Raw genomic sequence first — 15,016 nt, 5'->3', positions numbered from 1 at the left:
ACGGCAACAAAACGTGCAAACTGAAAAAAAAAGGTCGTGGATGGGCAAACAGCAAATCAGAAACAAGCATGACGGCAACAAGGGGCCAATCACAGAGCAGGACAATTACAATACCTCATTCATAACATGCTCCCGCATCCGAGAAATCTCTTCAAATTTCTCTCTGGGGTCGGAGTTGTGACGTTCGGCATACATTTTTTCCACCTGAGCACAGACAAAGACAGAAGAGATGAAGAGAGGTCTGGTTTTAAAACACCGATCACCACGGAAAGTTCTACTTTACCTCCGTCAAGACATGCTCCCTCATACGGGCAATTTCTTCCCTGACTTTGACCGGATCCACATGGGAATTATCCGCCATCTCATAATGCTTGCGTACCTAGAAAGGAGTCGGGAAGAAATCCAATCGTGGGGGGAATATCTATGTTAATAGCTCAAAGGTAGGCCTGGAAGGTGGGAAATTTCTACTAAGGAAGGTTTCGTTAAAAAGCATCTTCAAGCCGAGTTAGTGATATTATACACAGATGTTATCGGGTCTTGACATTGTTTTTGCCACTTGTGCGGTAATTGGACAACCGATAATGTGGAGGTCTGGACGCTATCACAGGAGGTAGTTAAAATAATCACACAACAGACCAAACTGTAAAGCAGAAACAGAAACAAAAGAGGAAAAATGCACAGAATGCAAAGCAGAATACAGGGCAGGATATGAAACAGTAGAATACAGCAGACTGGGGCAAAAGAACAAAGCAGTAGAGAGCTGTATACTCCCCAGGAAGCTGAGATGGTACTTGGAATGTTTCATGAGCACAGTGAGCAGGGGTAATAATAATGGAATTGTGCCTTGATCGGTTTTCTGGATAAGTGCGCTATATAAATCTATATTATAATTATTATTACTAGACAGATCAAAGAAGAGCATAGAATAAAGAGATGTATACAGGGCAGAATATAGATTCTACAAAATACAGACGAAGGCAGAATATACTGGCAGAACAGGGAAGTATACAGAGCAGAGCAGAATATAATGCAGGGTAGAATACGGAGCAGGGCAGAATATAGAGCCAGGCAGAATATAATGCAGGGCAGAATATAAATAATGCAGGGCAGAATATAGAGCATGGCAGAATATAGAGCAGGGCAGAATATAGAGCAGGACAGAATGTAATGCAGGGCAGAATATAGAGCATGGCAGAATGTAGAGCACGGCAGAATATAGAGCAGGGCAGAATATAGAGCAGAGCAGAGCAGAATATAATGCAGGGCAGAATATAAATAATGCAGGGCAGAATATACATGTAATTAATGCAGGGTAGAGTACGGAGCAGGGCAGAATATAGAGCCAGGCACAATATAATGCAGGGCAGAATATTGAGCAGGGAAGAATATAACGCAGGGTAATATAGAGAACAGGGCAGAATATAATGCAGGGCAGAACACTGAGCAGGGCAGAATATTATGCAGGGCAGAATATCGAGAAGGGGCAGAATATAGAGGACGGAATAACACAAGTTGAGATAAAGCAAAGATTCATCAATAGACCAACTGACTGCGCCCACCTGTTTCACAAACAGCGCCTCCAGTTCAAAGGCGTCCAAGGTGCCATCGCCATTGGTGTCATGCAGATTAAAGAAAGTCCTGGGGTTGAAGTCTTCTCGTTCCAGGTGGTCTGTCTCCTCCCAGACATCTTCCAGTTGGGGCTTGCTCCCCTAAAAGTAACATCCCCCCAAAAAAGGAATAAGGACAGCATTAAGCACTTGTGTGCGGTATTATTTTTAGCAAAATTTTTGAGAGAGCTTCACACGTCTCTCTTTCAGTTATTGGCAACGGGCTGAACGTGAAAGCGAAGCGAATTCAACATCATGACAGATTCGCAGCAAACTTTCACTCGAGTGAAAATGTCTTCAACTTTTGCAAATTTGCAGTGCAAATACCCGATCTGACGTTGAGTATGAACCGGCCTGTAGACGGTATCCTCTTCAGTTGATGGCACCTGCTGGTCTGTACTGTACAAGCGTTGAACGTGTCAATCTTTCATTCGAGAGTCTCAGTGATGAGTTGAATTATAAAGTGACCCCAACTGTTCACATACACACCCAATAGAATCCGTTCTGTACCATGCAAGCCAAGTACTTCATGCCCCTCCCAACTTCTAGCTAACAGTTATTGGTGAAATAAAGAGAGCTCTGTTCAGTTCATGGCAACAGTCGCAGATCTGTACTCAATAGGACACACTTGTACTCCACAAATGTTTCACATTTCTTTTTCAGCTTCTAGCTGGTGGATTCAGTAAGAGAGCGCCCTCTTCTGTTCAGGCGCACACCTAATGGTAGTCTGTCCTCACCGGATGCTTCATGTGTTTCTCCTTCAGCTTCTTGCGTCGTTCCTCGTGCTCCTGTTCGGCCTCTTTCCGCTTGGCCTCATCCATCTCCTTCAGCTTCTGCCGCCTCTCGATCTCCTTCTGCATCTCGTAGCGTTTGAACTCCTCCTTGCGCTCCTTGTCTGCCTTGTCCAGATCCTCCGTGGCCTCGAGTGAAAAAAGAAAAACCTTGGTCACGTTCAGGGCTTTGTAAGAGTGTAATAGTTTGGCCAAAGATGGTTGTATTAGCGGCTTTATATGCAAGAAATAATCAAACAACTTGATATCTTTCGTAAAGCAGTTGCTCCAATTTATTATACATGTGCAGGTCTGTACATGCATCTACAAGCAAACTTAAACGCTTGATCCTGATTGGCTGATCCATGGCAACAGACCATGTAATGTATACCACGGTCCATATCACACACTGCGTGATGGTTTATCCCAAGGACAATAAGCACATCTTTTACACAGAAAACTGATTCGCCGTGGTTGTGGCTTCTTGGCATACAAAGTCGACATAATAGCTGAAATAATACTGTATATTGGCCAAGTCTCTTGTGGAATAATACCATTTATAAGTGGCTCATGTCTTACTTTCCCAATCTGTGCAATTTACCACGTGTATCTACGATGTAAGGCTTAAACAAAGTTCAGCAGACTCACCTTGAGGAAAGTTTTCAATTAATGACTTTGTATGAGGAAGATGTTATCAAACTCTCGAAGTCAATAAAAATTATACAAAGTTAATATCTTACACCGTGACTTAAAGGAATTCTGTTGACCAAATTTTAATTTGATATTCACAAAATGGTGCCTAAATGGTTTTTGACACCCTACCAGTATCTTCCTTTATGGGACAGCTTCTGACATGAGATTAACTGGTAACATAGTTCCAACGTTTCTTTAGGAATATGCATCTCACAAAGCATATTACTCTAAGTTTGTGCACTACAGATAAATTACACAGGTCACTGAGTTTCCCGAGACATTTTGTAACGCAGCGGACTGAAACGAAACACCTCACAAATGTGAAGGCCAAAACTGCTATATTGTAGACAGTATGTGCTATCTCGTCTGGTGAGTGATGCGGTTTCTATGTGAGTTTCCGCTACTAGCTGCGAAATTTACATGTAAGCATCCATGAATCACATGGACAGCCAACGACGAATTCAATATTAACTTGGCCCCAAGGCTCCCCAAGGTTTCTTTGCTAGAAACCTTCCTCAATCCTGCACTGTGCAGGAAACCAATGCCACATTCCTAAAGGTGGTACTTCAACTTTCAAGGGGCACCAAGCCCCCATACGAGGTAACAGGGGCTGGGCTCTACCTTCCTCAATCCTACAAACTCCGCCAAAGCCCTTCCAGAGGAGTTTGTAGGATCAGGGAGGGTTGGCATTCAGAGTGTTTTGGTATAAGTTCCCACCTCACCTTCTTGAGTAGCTTGCTGAGATCCTGACTTCCAAAGCTTCTGCTGTACACATCTATATGAGCATGCATGTCTTGGATGTCTTGGGGAATTTTCGTTTTGTCCGCTATAAATGTACATGTACATCATTAACGACAGATAGGTCACTCACTTTCAGCAATCCTGGGCCTGATTTCAGGATGCTGCTAAGCATGCAATTTTATGCCTTACAGAGGCTCTGTGCATTTCATGGAGACCGTAAACAGGTTTGCATGCCTCAGAGGAAAAATTTGCTTAGCAAAGTTTTAACAAAACAACTAGGCCAAGCACCACCACAAAACAGTGCTAACGGCTAACAAATTTTTCCGCTATAAATGTAGTAAGACAGACTTTTTCTGCTAAAACTGTTTTTCTGTTAAACTATTAAGCAGCTCGGTGAAATTGGGCCCTCTCTAGGAAAATAGCAAAATGCTAACATTCTGTCCATTTCTCCTTTTCTGTTATTGCAAATGTATGCCTGACTTTGATGAGCTTTCTTGGAAAAAAAAAATCAACCCGTCTGCCTGTACACGCATGTACATGAGTCATCATCCCTGGCCCTCCATGCATCGCCAACTTTCATCACACATTCGAACACACTTCCTGTTTGATTTCAGTCTCGGGTCATGGTGCCGGAAGGAAATGATGCAAAACATGAATAGTGGTGAACTTTTTTTTAAGTGCAGAGGGTAGAAACATTAGGTGCTGGGTCATGGAGCTTTGAAAGGTGAATCGATGCACATGCGCTTGGCAAAAAAGCAACTCAAAAATGGTTAGCTGGAAAAGGAGTTGTCTTACCTCCGAATTGTCAGGTCATGGCCACCGTGTTGAGATCAGAAAGAGAAAAGTACAACTTACCTCCACAGTGGTGCACTGTTGAATCATCTCGCTTCATTCGCAGTTAAAAATGTCTTTTTTTTTCTAAAATACTTGCCACAAGAGTCGTCTTTATGAAGTTTGTGCAGAGTTTTAAAAGAACGGCCAAACAACAGGATTTGAGCCAAACGTACCACAGAAATGTCAAGTCAACAACAGTACACATGTGTGTTCCGATAAGTGACAGTCATAGACTAATCCGATTAGACGCCGTAACTGCGGTGGCACCGCACTCACACGCACATTCTTTAGCTTGACGCGCGCGCGCATATGGCAAATTACGACATCCTATTGGTCGAACGCGCGTACCACCTGTCCACGAGCGTTGTGCCACCGCAGTAATGGCTTCTAATTCTGCTGGTCAAATTACAGTATATCTACAGTCTTTTCTGATCGTGAATTTTGGGAAGGAAATCAAAAGCGATTTTGTTACAGGAGTCGCCAAAGCCTAGTGCTCCAACAATGTCAAAGAGTTTCCACTTCAAAAATACCTTTTTGATGAGTTTTTCAAAATCTTTTCCCCCGAACTGGTCCATATTGTTGATGTCAAGATGGCCGGTCATGTCCTCGATCTGTTTCTGATCCATGGGCCGATGATCTGTTTGGGCGATGTGAATATTAATGACGGGGTGATGAACAGTTACAATGTAAAAAATCAAACCACGGGTGATGCCTGTTCCGTGTTGGGGTATAGGACTGCTCTCACAAAATGAGAAATAAGTCAATTTGTTTTCAAATGAAACAAGTCTGCTCTACCATTTCGTGAAGCATTCAAATGACAGACGCATTTCACATGTAATTACAAGTTTCACATTGTCCAAAAGCTTTCCAGGAAAAGATGTCGGGTCACAACATACGTCGGGCAGAGCAAAAATCCAAAATTAATTTACACCTCCCCAGCCCAAATCCATCCTTGAAATAGTTGTTCGCGGTACCCACTGCTACATCTGATTCCTACAAGCTTGGTGGTCGAGTGGTTAAGACATCTGCACTAGTAAGCAAGAGGTCGTGGGTTCGAGTCCCACCCGAGTTAAAGCTTGTGGTTTTTTTTATTCACAAGCCTTCGGGGGGCATACACTGTGTATGCAGGGTTTACACGTCGGGCAGGGCAAAAACCCAAAATTAAGCTGTTTTCTGTTAAATAAGAGTTTTCAGATTCCAAAAAGGGCACGTAAAGAAAACTGTTCAAGTATGTTTCTGTAATTGCATATAGGTTGCAGAACTGATTTTATTCTCATTTTGTGGGAGCAGGTTGTCATGAAGGAAACACGTAATTTTTCTATGCGCAATGCTACCACATTAAATGAAGAAATGTGACCCGGTACGTCCTAATCAGGAATAAGTCACCGAGGCCATTTATGGCCGAGTGAAGTGGGGATGTGGGTAAATGTTGAAAAAATTGATGTGGCAATTTCTGTATATTTTGGAAATGTATGTATGTAAGGTTACCATCAACAAACTTGTAATGTGTACCATTTGAAAGCTTATAGAATTCTCTTGCTGACCATGTACGTCTCAAGAAGTCAATTGGCGATGTTATTCCTGATTTTGATGTAGCGGGTCACAATGCGATCGCAGAATAAAGAATCGCTCGGTATCAAGCTCCGGGGCAAAGCTGGGTACATCATCAAAGCAAGAGGAATATCTATTCTAATGAAAGATAATGGATATTCAATCAGGGAACGAATGAAGTGCGCCCTGTGGGATTTTGAAGGATCTGGGTTCAATGCACTTTTTGTCCTGCCAAACTTTCTGTTCTTCAAATCAAAAATGCACTTAACGCAGCCACTCACGCGAGTACGGCTGCCTACATGTAACTGTGCAAATATGGGATAAAAACATCAGTCAACTACAACTTTACCAGCTCAACTGTGGTCAAAGGTTTACAGTTTTGTCGGAAAGCAGGTAATTGATTTCAAGAGTTCAAGGTGCAGTCCATCTTTTGAAGCTATTCAAACAGTAACTGACAAAATCATCATTGAAAAATCAGTTTAAAGATGGTTATGGGACTAAATTCTCAGTGAAATGTAGTCTTTCTGGCAAGCTGTCACTTTAAAGAGAGCAATGAAAGGAGGCCCTTTCTATTGCTTTACATGTATATCAGTAATTCGTTCTTTATTTGACAAAGCACTGGTTCCATGTAAAACATCTTGTGCAGGCGTGGCATACATAGTGTGGACCTCTGCACAAAGAAGTCCACATAATGTAGGGTGCTATGGCACACGTCCACACAATGTTTTCCCCTCTCTGAAAAACAGTTTCAGAGGCATTTTGGGGTCAAGGTTATCTGTGGCAAAATGAAGAGGAACAGTCCAGGAAATCATTATCAAAAATCCAGCTCGAAGGAGTTCTCCTAGTTGGAGAAAAAGGAGCATTTTCCTCAAGTTTCCTTAACCACAGGAGAACAAAGGAATGTCCACACTTTGTATGTACACAACAGGTGTTTGCCTGCAGTTGGTCTGATGAGGGCATGGCTTACATGTTCAATTTGGGCGCAATTCTAAGCAAGACCAAGCAACTTCTCATCTGAAATTGAGATCCTAGAACTTTACGAAGAAATAAATCCATGCTGGTGGAGTCAGACTGGTGTAGTGGTTCTTTCCTCGCCTTCCACCCCTGCGGCCCGGGTTCAAATCCCACCGAGGACGGCATGTGGACATTTGTTTTTCAGTCTCTGCCTGATTCTGTGGGTGTTTTCCCCGGGATACAGGACTTTCCTACTATCCCTTAAACTGAACATTTCTTGATCGTCGCTTTCATTGAGACGGACCCATATGATCAGCTTTCGCTGGGTGGGATAACCTCATTGAAAAAAAAAATCGTCATAGCGGTAAATAAACTTGCAGTCCGAGTGAGCGTAAACTTTTGACTACAAAATCACCGTATATATAGTTTGCATGTACTTTACATGTGAATGCATTTTAACTAGTCTTGCAGCAAGCAGCTGGCCTGTTACCATGCTCTAGCCATGCACTAAAACTTGCCATACAACAGATCATGCAACTAGCAAACTACAACACAGGTACGTACGCACCGGTACCAGTAAATAGTCACTCAAGAGGTAATTTGCCGGCAGAGGCAATCAATTTTCAATTGTGCACCTGCTGGACATGAGCACTGCTGCAGATGTACACCAACATGTGTCCAGTATTAGAAAAACCACCAGTATATTTTGTTTTGGAAACAGACGCAAAGTGGCAATTTGGTCATGCTGTTACCGACCTCATTATCACAGGCTATTCTCAAAACAAAAATTGAAAAAATACAAATAGAAATAATAAGTACTGTAGTGGGATTACATGTACCTTCAATTACATTTGCATGTTTTAGTAAAACGCCTTTTTGTTTGTGAGTATTAAGGATTAATAATGAAGTCAGTCACAGCGTGACCAAACCACTTTCGTGCAGAACCGTTTCTCTCAGCAGCGACAGGAGATTGGCAAAACAACGCAGTTACAATGCTTTCTATCAAACGCAGACTCCTCTGGGCAGGTGGTTGAAAATAAATTTTTCAATTACAAAGAAATTATATCTGAATTGCTGACTGGGATGAACCAAAGTGCCATTGCTTTCAAAGCTCAAGATTAAAGGCTGGTCTGGTGTTATGGTTTCCGCAGGATCTTTCTCGAAGGCCTTTGAGAAAATTCCCTGCTAAAGATTTAAATATGGAGTTGGCTCAGCTGGGAGTGAATCAGGACTTCTGATTTCTTAGCTCTTCAGAATATAGATCAATCCCTTCACCAACATCATAATTGTCTCATTTTTAGAATTGTTTAAAGGCTTTACTTGGCAAAGTTTTTCCTATTCAAAGTGAACCTGCCGGTCATGGTTTTGGGCCAACAACTTTACTTTATGGTTACAACAGTGGTCCTTTTCCAAATACAACACAAAAATTTGGGGAATAAAATTACACTGAAGCTTTTCCATGTTTTCTGCGGATTTGAACGAATAGGGCCGACTATGCATGTACTTGAAGCCTTGAAAATCCGAGAAAAAATTACATGTAGTTCCTCATAGTTTTGTGGTCTGATCTGTACCCAGAAGCGTTTGATTTTGACAAAGCGCACCCCATTTTGCAAATCTAATGAAATCAACCAGTGTGCCGTGACTCAGCCAACTGAAAACATGCAACATAGCTAACCTCCATTAGTCGTGCTATTATCATCAAAAACTTTGCCGATGTCAACAAAAGACAAAAAGAAATAAGGTGATGTGCAGAGCAGTGAACAAAAATAACAGAAAACAAATTAAAAGAGATGTCTTGTGAACACAAATTTTCAGCGGAGTCTAAAATGAATCTTGTAAAAATGCAGAATGGGTTAGTCAAGAGATATGTTATCTCAGACTGTACGACAAATGATTTAAAAAAAGACCCTTGGGCCAGGTTTGAAGCAGAGCACATTTTAAAAAGTAAAATTAACACTGTCTATCCAATAATGGTCTAAGTTTCACTCAGATCCACCATTTTACAGGTGCAGGAAAAGCAGATCCTGTTGCAACTTCCAAACTGTACAGTTTTCAAATAATAACGCATATTAGGCCAATATCGTTCAGCTTCTTTTGTAGACACATTTTCCAGGAAAGGCACTTGGCCCAATTTACAAAACGGAAGTTCTGATCTGAGCCAAAATTAGCCTTCGATAATTGACAATATTCTGGGAAAAAGATGATGGAGCACTTGTTGCTGGTAGCGTGCGAGTCAAATTGTGATGATGAAAACAGGTGCACAGCAATCACTTCATTATCATGTGTCCGGGATAAACATGCATATATGAAAAGGGTGACTGCATTTCAATCAAATGATGTTACAATGAGGAAGACTGCTCACTCATTCTTCACATTAAATTCACCATCAGACACACCATCAGAATTCAATATAAATAAAGCAAACAAGTCTGTTAAATTTACACCACTGAGAAAAAGAACAGATTGAAACTACGTGCACATACGTCACATTTCATTCGGGCCAAATACCAGAAGGCACAATGTTGAACTGTCATCTTTGGTTCTGTTTTCTTTCGGTTTACGACATTAGGGAATGTTGAGAAAAGGTTATAAATGTTGCTGGTCTTGCATCAGGTTGAAAACTGGTGGGGTGATTTTGTCAGATTTTGTGGGGTCCATCATCCATCATAGTTTTGTAAAAAGCAACTCCTGGTACTTCTTTCACAAGCCCAGAAATTTTGCTAAATGTAACACGGCAGCTGATACGGGCCCCGGTATCAGGCAAATGTTAATTCAAAGTACGCAGCAGTGACAAGCACACGTATTTTGCTCCAGCAATTTTTGGTGGCAACTGGACACCATGTTTTATACTGGAAAAAGAAACTCTTATGCTGTCCACGGCTTACATTGACCAGAAAATGGAAACCGTTCGACTTTGCTACATTTTAACAAGCTTTTTACGTAGCTTTGAACCACAATCTGCCTCAATGCGTTTCAGAGTTCAGACTTATCATTTAAAGAACATTGCATCTGTCAAAGGTTTCACAGGTACCAAAATCTTTTTGTGGTAAAATCAGAAACTGTTTTCAATCAAACTTGATGGCTTAGAATTCAAACACCATCAGTTACTCACTTGCTTGTTGGAAGCGTTGTCTGGCAACCTGCCTCAATCTCTGTATTTCGGAGCGCTTCAGGTCATCTAGTCTGGCCCTCATCTTGTCAGAGACACCATCCAAAATCTCCATCATCTTACCAGTCTAAAATTTCAAAGAAAATTGATTGAGCTTAAGAGGTTTTCCAAAATTCAAAAAGATTTTGTGGGATAAACTGTAACTCCTGAACCATTTTTTCTCCAACGAACCTTCATGGATCCTGCAAAATCTTACAATGTGAGGAGAGGCAAATTCAAACCCAATGCAAAGTCATATTGGATGGACTCCACCCTCCTTCATCCTACAAAATCCTTCAAATACCTCCTAGGATTTTTGAAGGATCAGGGGATAAAAGAACATGCGCTACAGTTTGTGCTCATTCAGTTAAAAACTGGTCACTTACACCACGTCGATGCACACACACAAAGGGACCTTCCTTAGGTATGACCCTAGCAGCATTAATTGGTAATAGCTTGAAATAACATAGCCACCTACGGTAGCCACCAGCCTGCGGCTTAGTTCACAGCCTCATGTGTTACTGTCAGTCACAGCCGCAAAGGTTGGAAACTGCCTACCCTGTGTGCGTCAAACAATTGCATCTACTGGTATGTACAGTCAGTAGGCCTACGAACTCTGACCTCTGACATCAATGCCTTTGTTGGCAAATAATGGCTTTGATTCTGACTGTATTCTATATTTGGAGCAGTGCAATGGGTTTCCAACGTCACCTCTAGCAACCAAAAGAAATACTCCAAACTCAGGCCTCACATTAACACTTTGAACCTTTGAACAGCCAAAATGAGACCAGGGGCGTCCACCTGGAACACTATATTTACAAAACTGACATCCAAATACAAACACGGAGGCAAAGCCGAGATTTAAAAAACAAAAAATGCGTGATATTTTCCACGAGGGTCAGGAGTTTGTGAAGACTCACTTTGAGGTCGTCCAGGCTGAGGTCGTCCAATTTCTTCTTCATCACTGGGTCGTTCTCAAGCGTCTTCACGACCTTCCTCAAGTATCTGTCATACTCAAGGCCAGTGTGCTAAACAACATTTTTTAATAAAAAATAAAACAAGTTGTTAAAAATAAAGATGTAATGAAGTCTGAGTCGTAACTGAAACATTGAATACCAAAGTCCAGGGGAAAGATGCCATTTGTTTTTGTTTTTCAATATGCAAGTCCACTTTGAGGCACACGTGCACGGCATGTACATGTACTTCAGAAATCTGGCATTTTTCCAAGGAATCATCGGTCCCAATATGATCGACAATAAGCCTTTTACGAGCAACATTTGAATGAAATCCGCTACACTGAGCTATCTGATTGCACGGTTCATAACAAGCAATCTTAGCTAAATTTCACTTTTAGGACATGTGATCACTTTATGACGGCTGTTATAAGATTTTCAGGGAAAATTAGTAATGTCGGTATACATGGAACTCTTTCCCCAATTTTTTTAAAAGTTGTTTTATTTTGTTAACGCATTAAGTGTTAATGTATCATTTATTTTTTTTCTATTTTAACCCTAGCTCCCTAGTGTGATTTGCATATACTAGCAACCTTCCATATCCTTTCAAATATCAACACCATATGGTAAACAGACTGTTTGTGGCATGCCTAAATCTCACGTAAAGTGCAGCCAGTGTGCCAATGTTCTCATCCCAACAGATTCCAACAAACCCTGGCATTGGAGTTAGGCTGGTTGGGGATCGCTAGGGCTAACAGACCGATTGCGGCCGCTAAATAATGTGACCTACATGTACAGTGGCTATCAACCCCCCAGCAACGTGTGTTTCAAGTGTTGTTTACCAACAATAAAGCCAAGTTATGGCATAGTACCCAGCACATCAGTAGTCCGAGTATGGTACCTACCAAACGTAGGCTTCATTTTTGGTCAATGATACTTATGAAACAGTTTGCTTAAGGTGGACACCACGTTTGTTGATATTTAATACCCACTACAGGTCACGTGACTTAGCAGGTGCAATCGGTCTATTAATGCTTGATCTAGACGGTTAGGGCTTGCTGCTAGAAGGCCAATTCATTCCCGCTTCAATCACTGCCATTCTACAAGCCATCTTTCCCCGATTCACATACTTCAGAATCTTCGATATCCCCTTCGTCATCTGTGTCCGTTTTCTCCGGCAGGACGGGAGCTGCCCGACAGACAGCAAGCAAGGCCAGCAGTAGCACCAGGCTCCTCCATCTCTCCATTCTGACGTGGTTCGTTGGCGTGACCTACGGAGCTCTTGTATTTGAAGGACCAGGGATGGGGAAATGAACGTATACTATGCATGTGAGAAGCTACAGGATATCGACAGCAAGTTCTCTCTCATCAGTGACAGGTGCATATTAACAGCTTGACCAATTGCAATGTGGCTCCTATCTTTGTCTTTTTTGCCTGTCTCCCGTTAATGGGAACAGCTCTATGATTGGTCATTGGCCTTGATGACAGTGCATGCTGTTGATCTTCCTTGGCATTGATGGGCAAAATACTCTGAATGTCACCATTTTTATGAGGCATAAGGGGAATAACCTTCACACAGCGGACGTCTGACCTCAATGAGACCTTGCTTGCTCTTTGGGCACGAATATTTGTGATGGCAGAATAACTTGAGCAGAGGCCTGATCGAAATAACCGAAACTTTGGCATACATGACATAGTGAGTTGTACGCTACACTGCTATCTAAAATGTTTGCCTAAAAATCGTACACTTGAGGAAGTAGGCTGAGGCAAGAGTTCCATATGGGCCTACGGACGCCACTTGACACCCTGTGCACAAACCCTATGACATGTATGAAAGTGGTCTGAAAAATTCTGTTTTCTCATGTTCTCAGTAAAGGACTTGGTATTTTCCCACCTACATTGAACTTTTCTGAACATGTTTTTGCTTCTTGATGGCTATTAAGTCACTGTAGGGAAGTCTTATGGGGACATGCATAAATGAGTGAGGACGCTGTTCATTTGAGAACTCATTTTCTTTGGAAATTGTGATTAAAAGTTGTCATTTCCCCCATGCTTTAGCTCCTCTATTTAATTTTGAATTTCAAATATTTTAAAAATTCAAGTGAAGCCAACATTTAATTCATTGAAATAAGGAATAAATTTGATAACAAAAATTTTATTAAAATATGGATTTTAAGCTTTTCAGTAAAAATCCACACTCATTTTTGTGTAAAAAAAAATCAGTTTTCTCTGCATTACACATGTACAAAATAAGTCCAAAACCATTACCCCCCCAGAAATGTTCAAGGGGTAGGCCTACCAAAACATCTCAAAATATTCCTACCCGGTACTTTAAATCAATTTTGCTTTTTGGGGGCTGATGGAATCCCAAACTTATATCTTAAGACATCCTCTCCGAGATCACATCAAAAAGAAAACAGAAAAAAATGTTTGAATAATGTATAAGCCTCCCGGAAGAATTACTGTTAAAAAAGTCCTGGCGTCCGTAGAATACAGGCCTATGGAACTCTTCCCTACATGTACTACATGATGTAGGCTAGGCCAAAGCAAAACGCACATTGCATCACAAGTTAGACATGGCCCATACTGTGTAGGCGCAGCTTACCCCCAAACCTGTGGGGACCCTCGTCCACCGTGCGTCCCCACAGTTCTGGGGGCAGGTACAGAGGTAAATGTAGGCTAAAAGAAGACATCGTGATGATATGAGCAGATGAGTAGAACAATGCACAACCTCCACGGCATTTTTTCTTTTTTTTTTTTTTTGATGCTCCAAAATCCGATCATCTTTGCCAGTAACTTACAAACTGCAATGAAGCATTCATAAGATACTCACCAGTAAAAAGAATTGTGAGCGTCTTAGTTGCCTGAAAACCTTCTGCTATTCTCAGTTACGCTAGGTACCGGTAGTCAAGCTAGCACTTGGCAGATGTTTAAAATTTCAATCCGATTTCCTCCACACGCTGTGTTGGCTAAGACGACGTGTCACACCAGATCAACGCTGATAAATGCACCTGGTGCCCTTTTCAGACTATCATCAGAATATGGACAGGGAATTGGGTACCAGCCTGTTTCCGTATTGCGATAATTGTAAATAGCGCCCTCTTCTTATCAGCATCAAGCTTGAAGGAGACGGGGCTAACTACCGGGATGTTCCGGTAATGGTGCTCTAACAATTTGACTTTGCCAGAAAGAGTTCCGTATCCGGCCACCACAGTTATTCAGTTGAATTTCACAGACACCAACGAGTTTTGATAGTAATTTCAGCTTTTCCAAGCAGAATGGACTTGTTTGCAGTGCAAAGACAATTGAAACGAGGTGAAAGTTTGTCACCTTTGCCGCGTGTACGGTGGCGCCGTATATGGGACTCTCACCAAGAAAAATGCCAAAAGGTCGTATTGCACACAAAATTTTGGATGAACAAGAGATCAATCTTTGGTATTTAGCACAGTAAGATGATCGTCCATCAACAACCGCTGCGTGATAAGGGATTACAGATCTGGATCTTTTTATGGGCATGTTTAGCCGACGTGATCGTTTCACACGGATCTGGTTCGCTCCATCCATCAGGCGGGTATTGGTGTCAGTGAACCAACGACGGATCACTGAATACTGATCTCAATCAGTGATCCCATCGCTGGTTCGCTCCACCCATTAGGTGGGTTTTGGTGTCAGTGAACCAACGACGGATCACCGATCGCGATCCGGATGATGAAACAAACAGGCCCTAAATGAAGTCAATGGGTTGAGATTTCACCTCAATTTTTA

The 15,016-nt window shown here is 41.8% G+C and overlaps 1 protein-coding gene across 7 annotated transcripts in view; it reads right to left on the bottom strand.

Annotated features, from left to right (window-relative positions):
* LOC110975435 (nucleobindin-2-like) overlaps nucleotides 1-14,253 on the bottom strand; it is a 30,497-nt gene extending 16,244 nt beyond the window's left edge. For 2 of the 7 annotated variants that reach the window (XM_087130272.1, XM_087130276.1), the window contains exons 1-9: nucleotides 14,085-14,253; nucleotides 12,382-12,532; nucleotides 11,219-11,326; nucleotides 10,263-10,386; nucleotides 8,826-8,855; nucleotides 5,176-5,282; nucleotides 2,345-2,527; nucleotides 1,560-1,709; nucleotides 284-379 (exon numbers count right to left, since the gene is read on the bottom strand). In XM_087130272.1, coding sequence (XP_086986398.1) covers nucleotides 284-379; nucleotides 1,560-1,709; nucleotides 2,345-2,527; nucleotides 5,176-5,282; nucleotides 8,826-8,855; nucleotides 10,263-10,386; nucleotides 11,219-11,326; nucleotides 12,382-12,498 — 915 coding nt within the window. In that variant the 5' untranslated portion in view covers nucleotides 12,499-12,532; nucleotides 14,085-14,253. Of the gene's footprint in view, nucleotides 1-114; nucleotides 205-283; nucleotides 380-1,559; nucleotides 1,710-2,344; nucleotides 2,528-3,792; nucleotides 3,897-5,175; nucleotides 5,283-8,825; nucleotides 8,856-10,262; nucleotides 10,387-11,218; nucleotides 11,327-12,381; nucleotides 12,533-14,084 lie in introns of all 7 variants that reach the window. The other 5 variants (XM_087130279.1, XM_087130274.1, XM_087130277.1 and 2 more) reach the window with 5 other exon arrangements.
* Nucleotides 14,254-15,016: the final 763 nt, after the last annotated feature.

The sequence above is a fragment of the Acanthaster planci genome, linkage group LG20, assembly GCF_054643075.1.
Source record: "Acanthaster planci isolate LZ-2023a linkage group LG20, COTS_SCS, whole genome shotgun sequence".
Lineage (NCBI taxonomy): Eukaryota > Metazoa > Echinodermata > Asteroidea > Valvatida > Acanthasteridae > Acanthaster > Acanthaster planci.
Note: the sequence above shows the minus strand (reverse complement) of the source record. Positions and strands in the feature narration are given on the sequence as shown.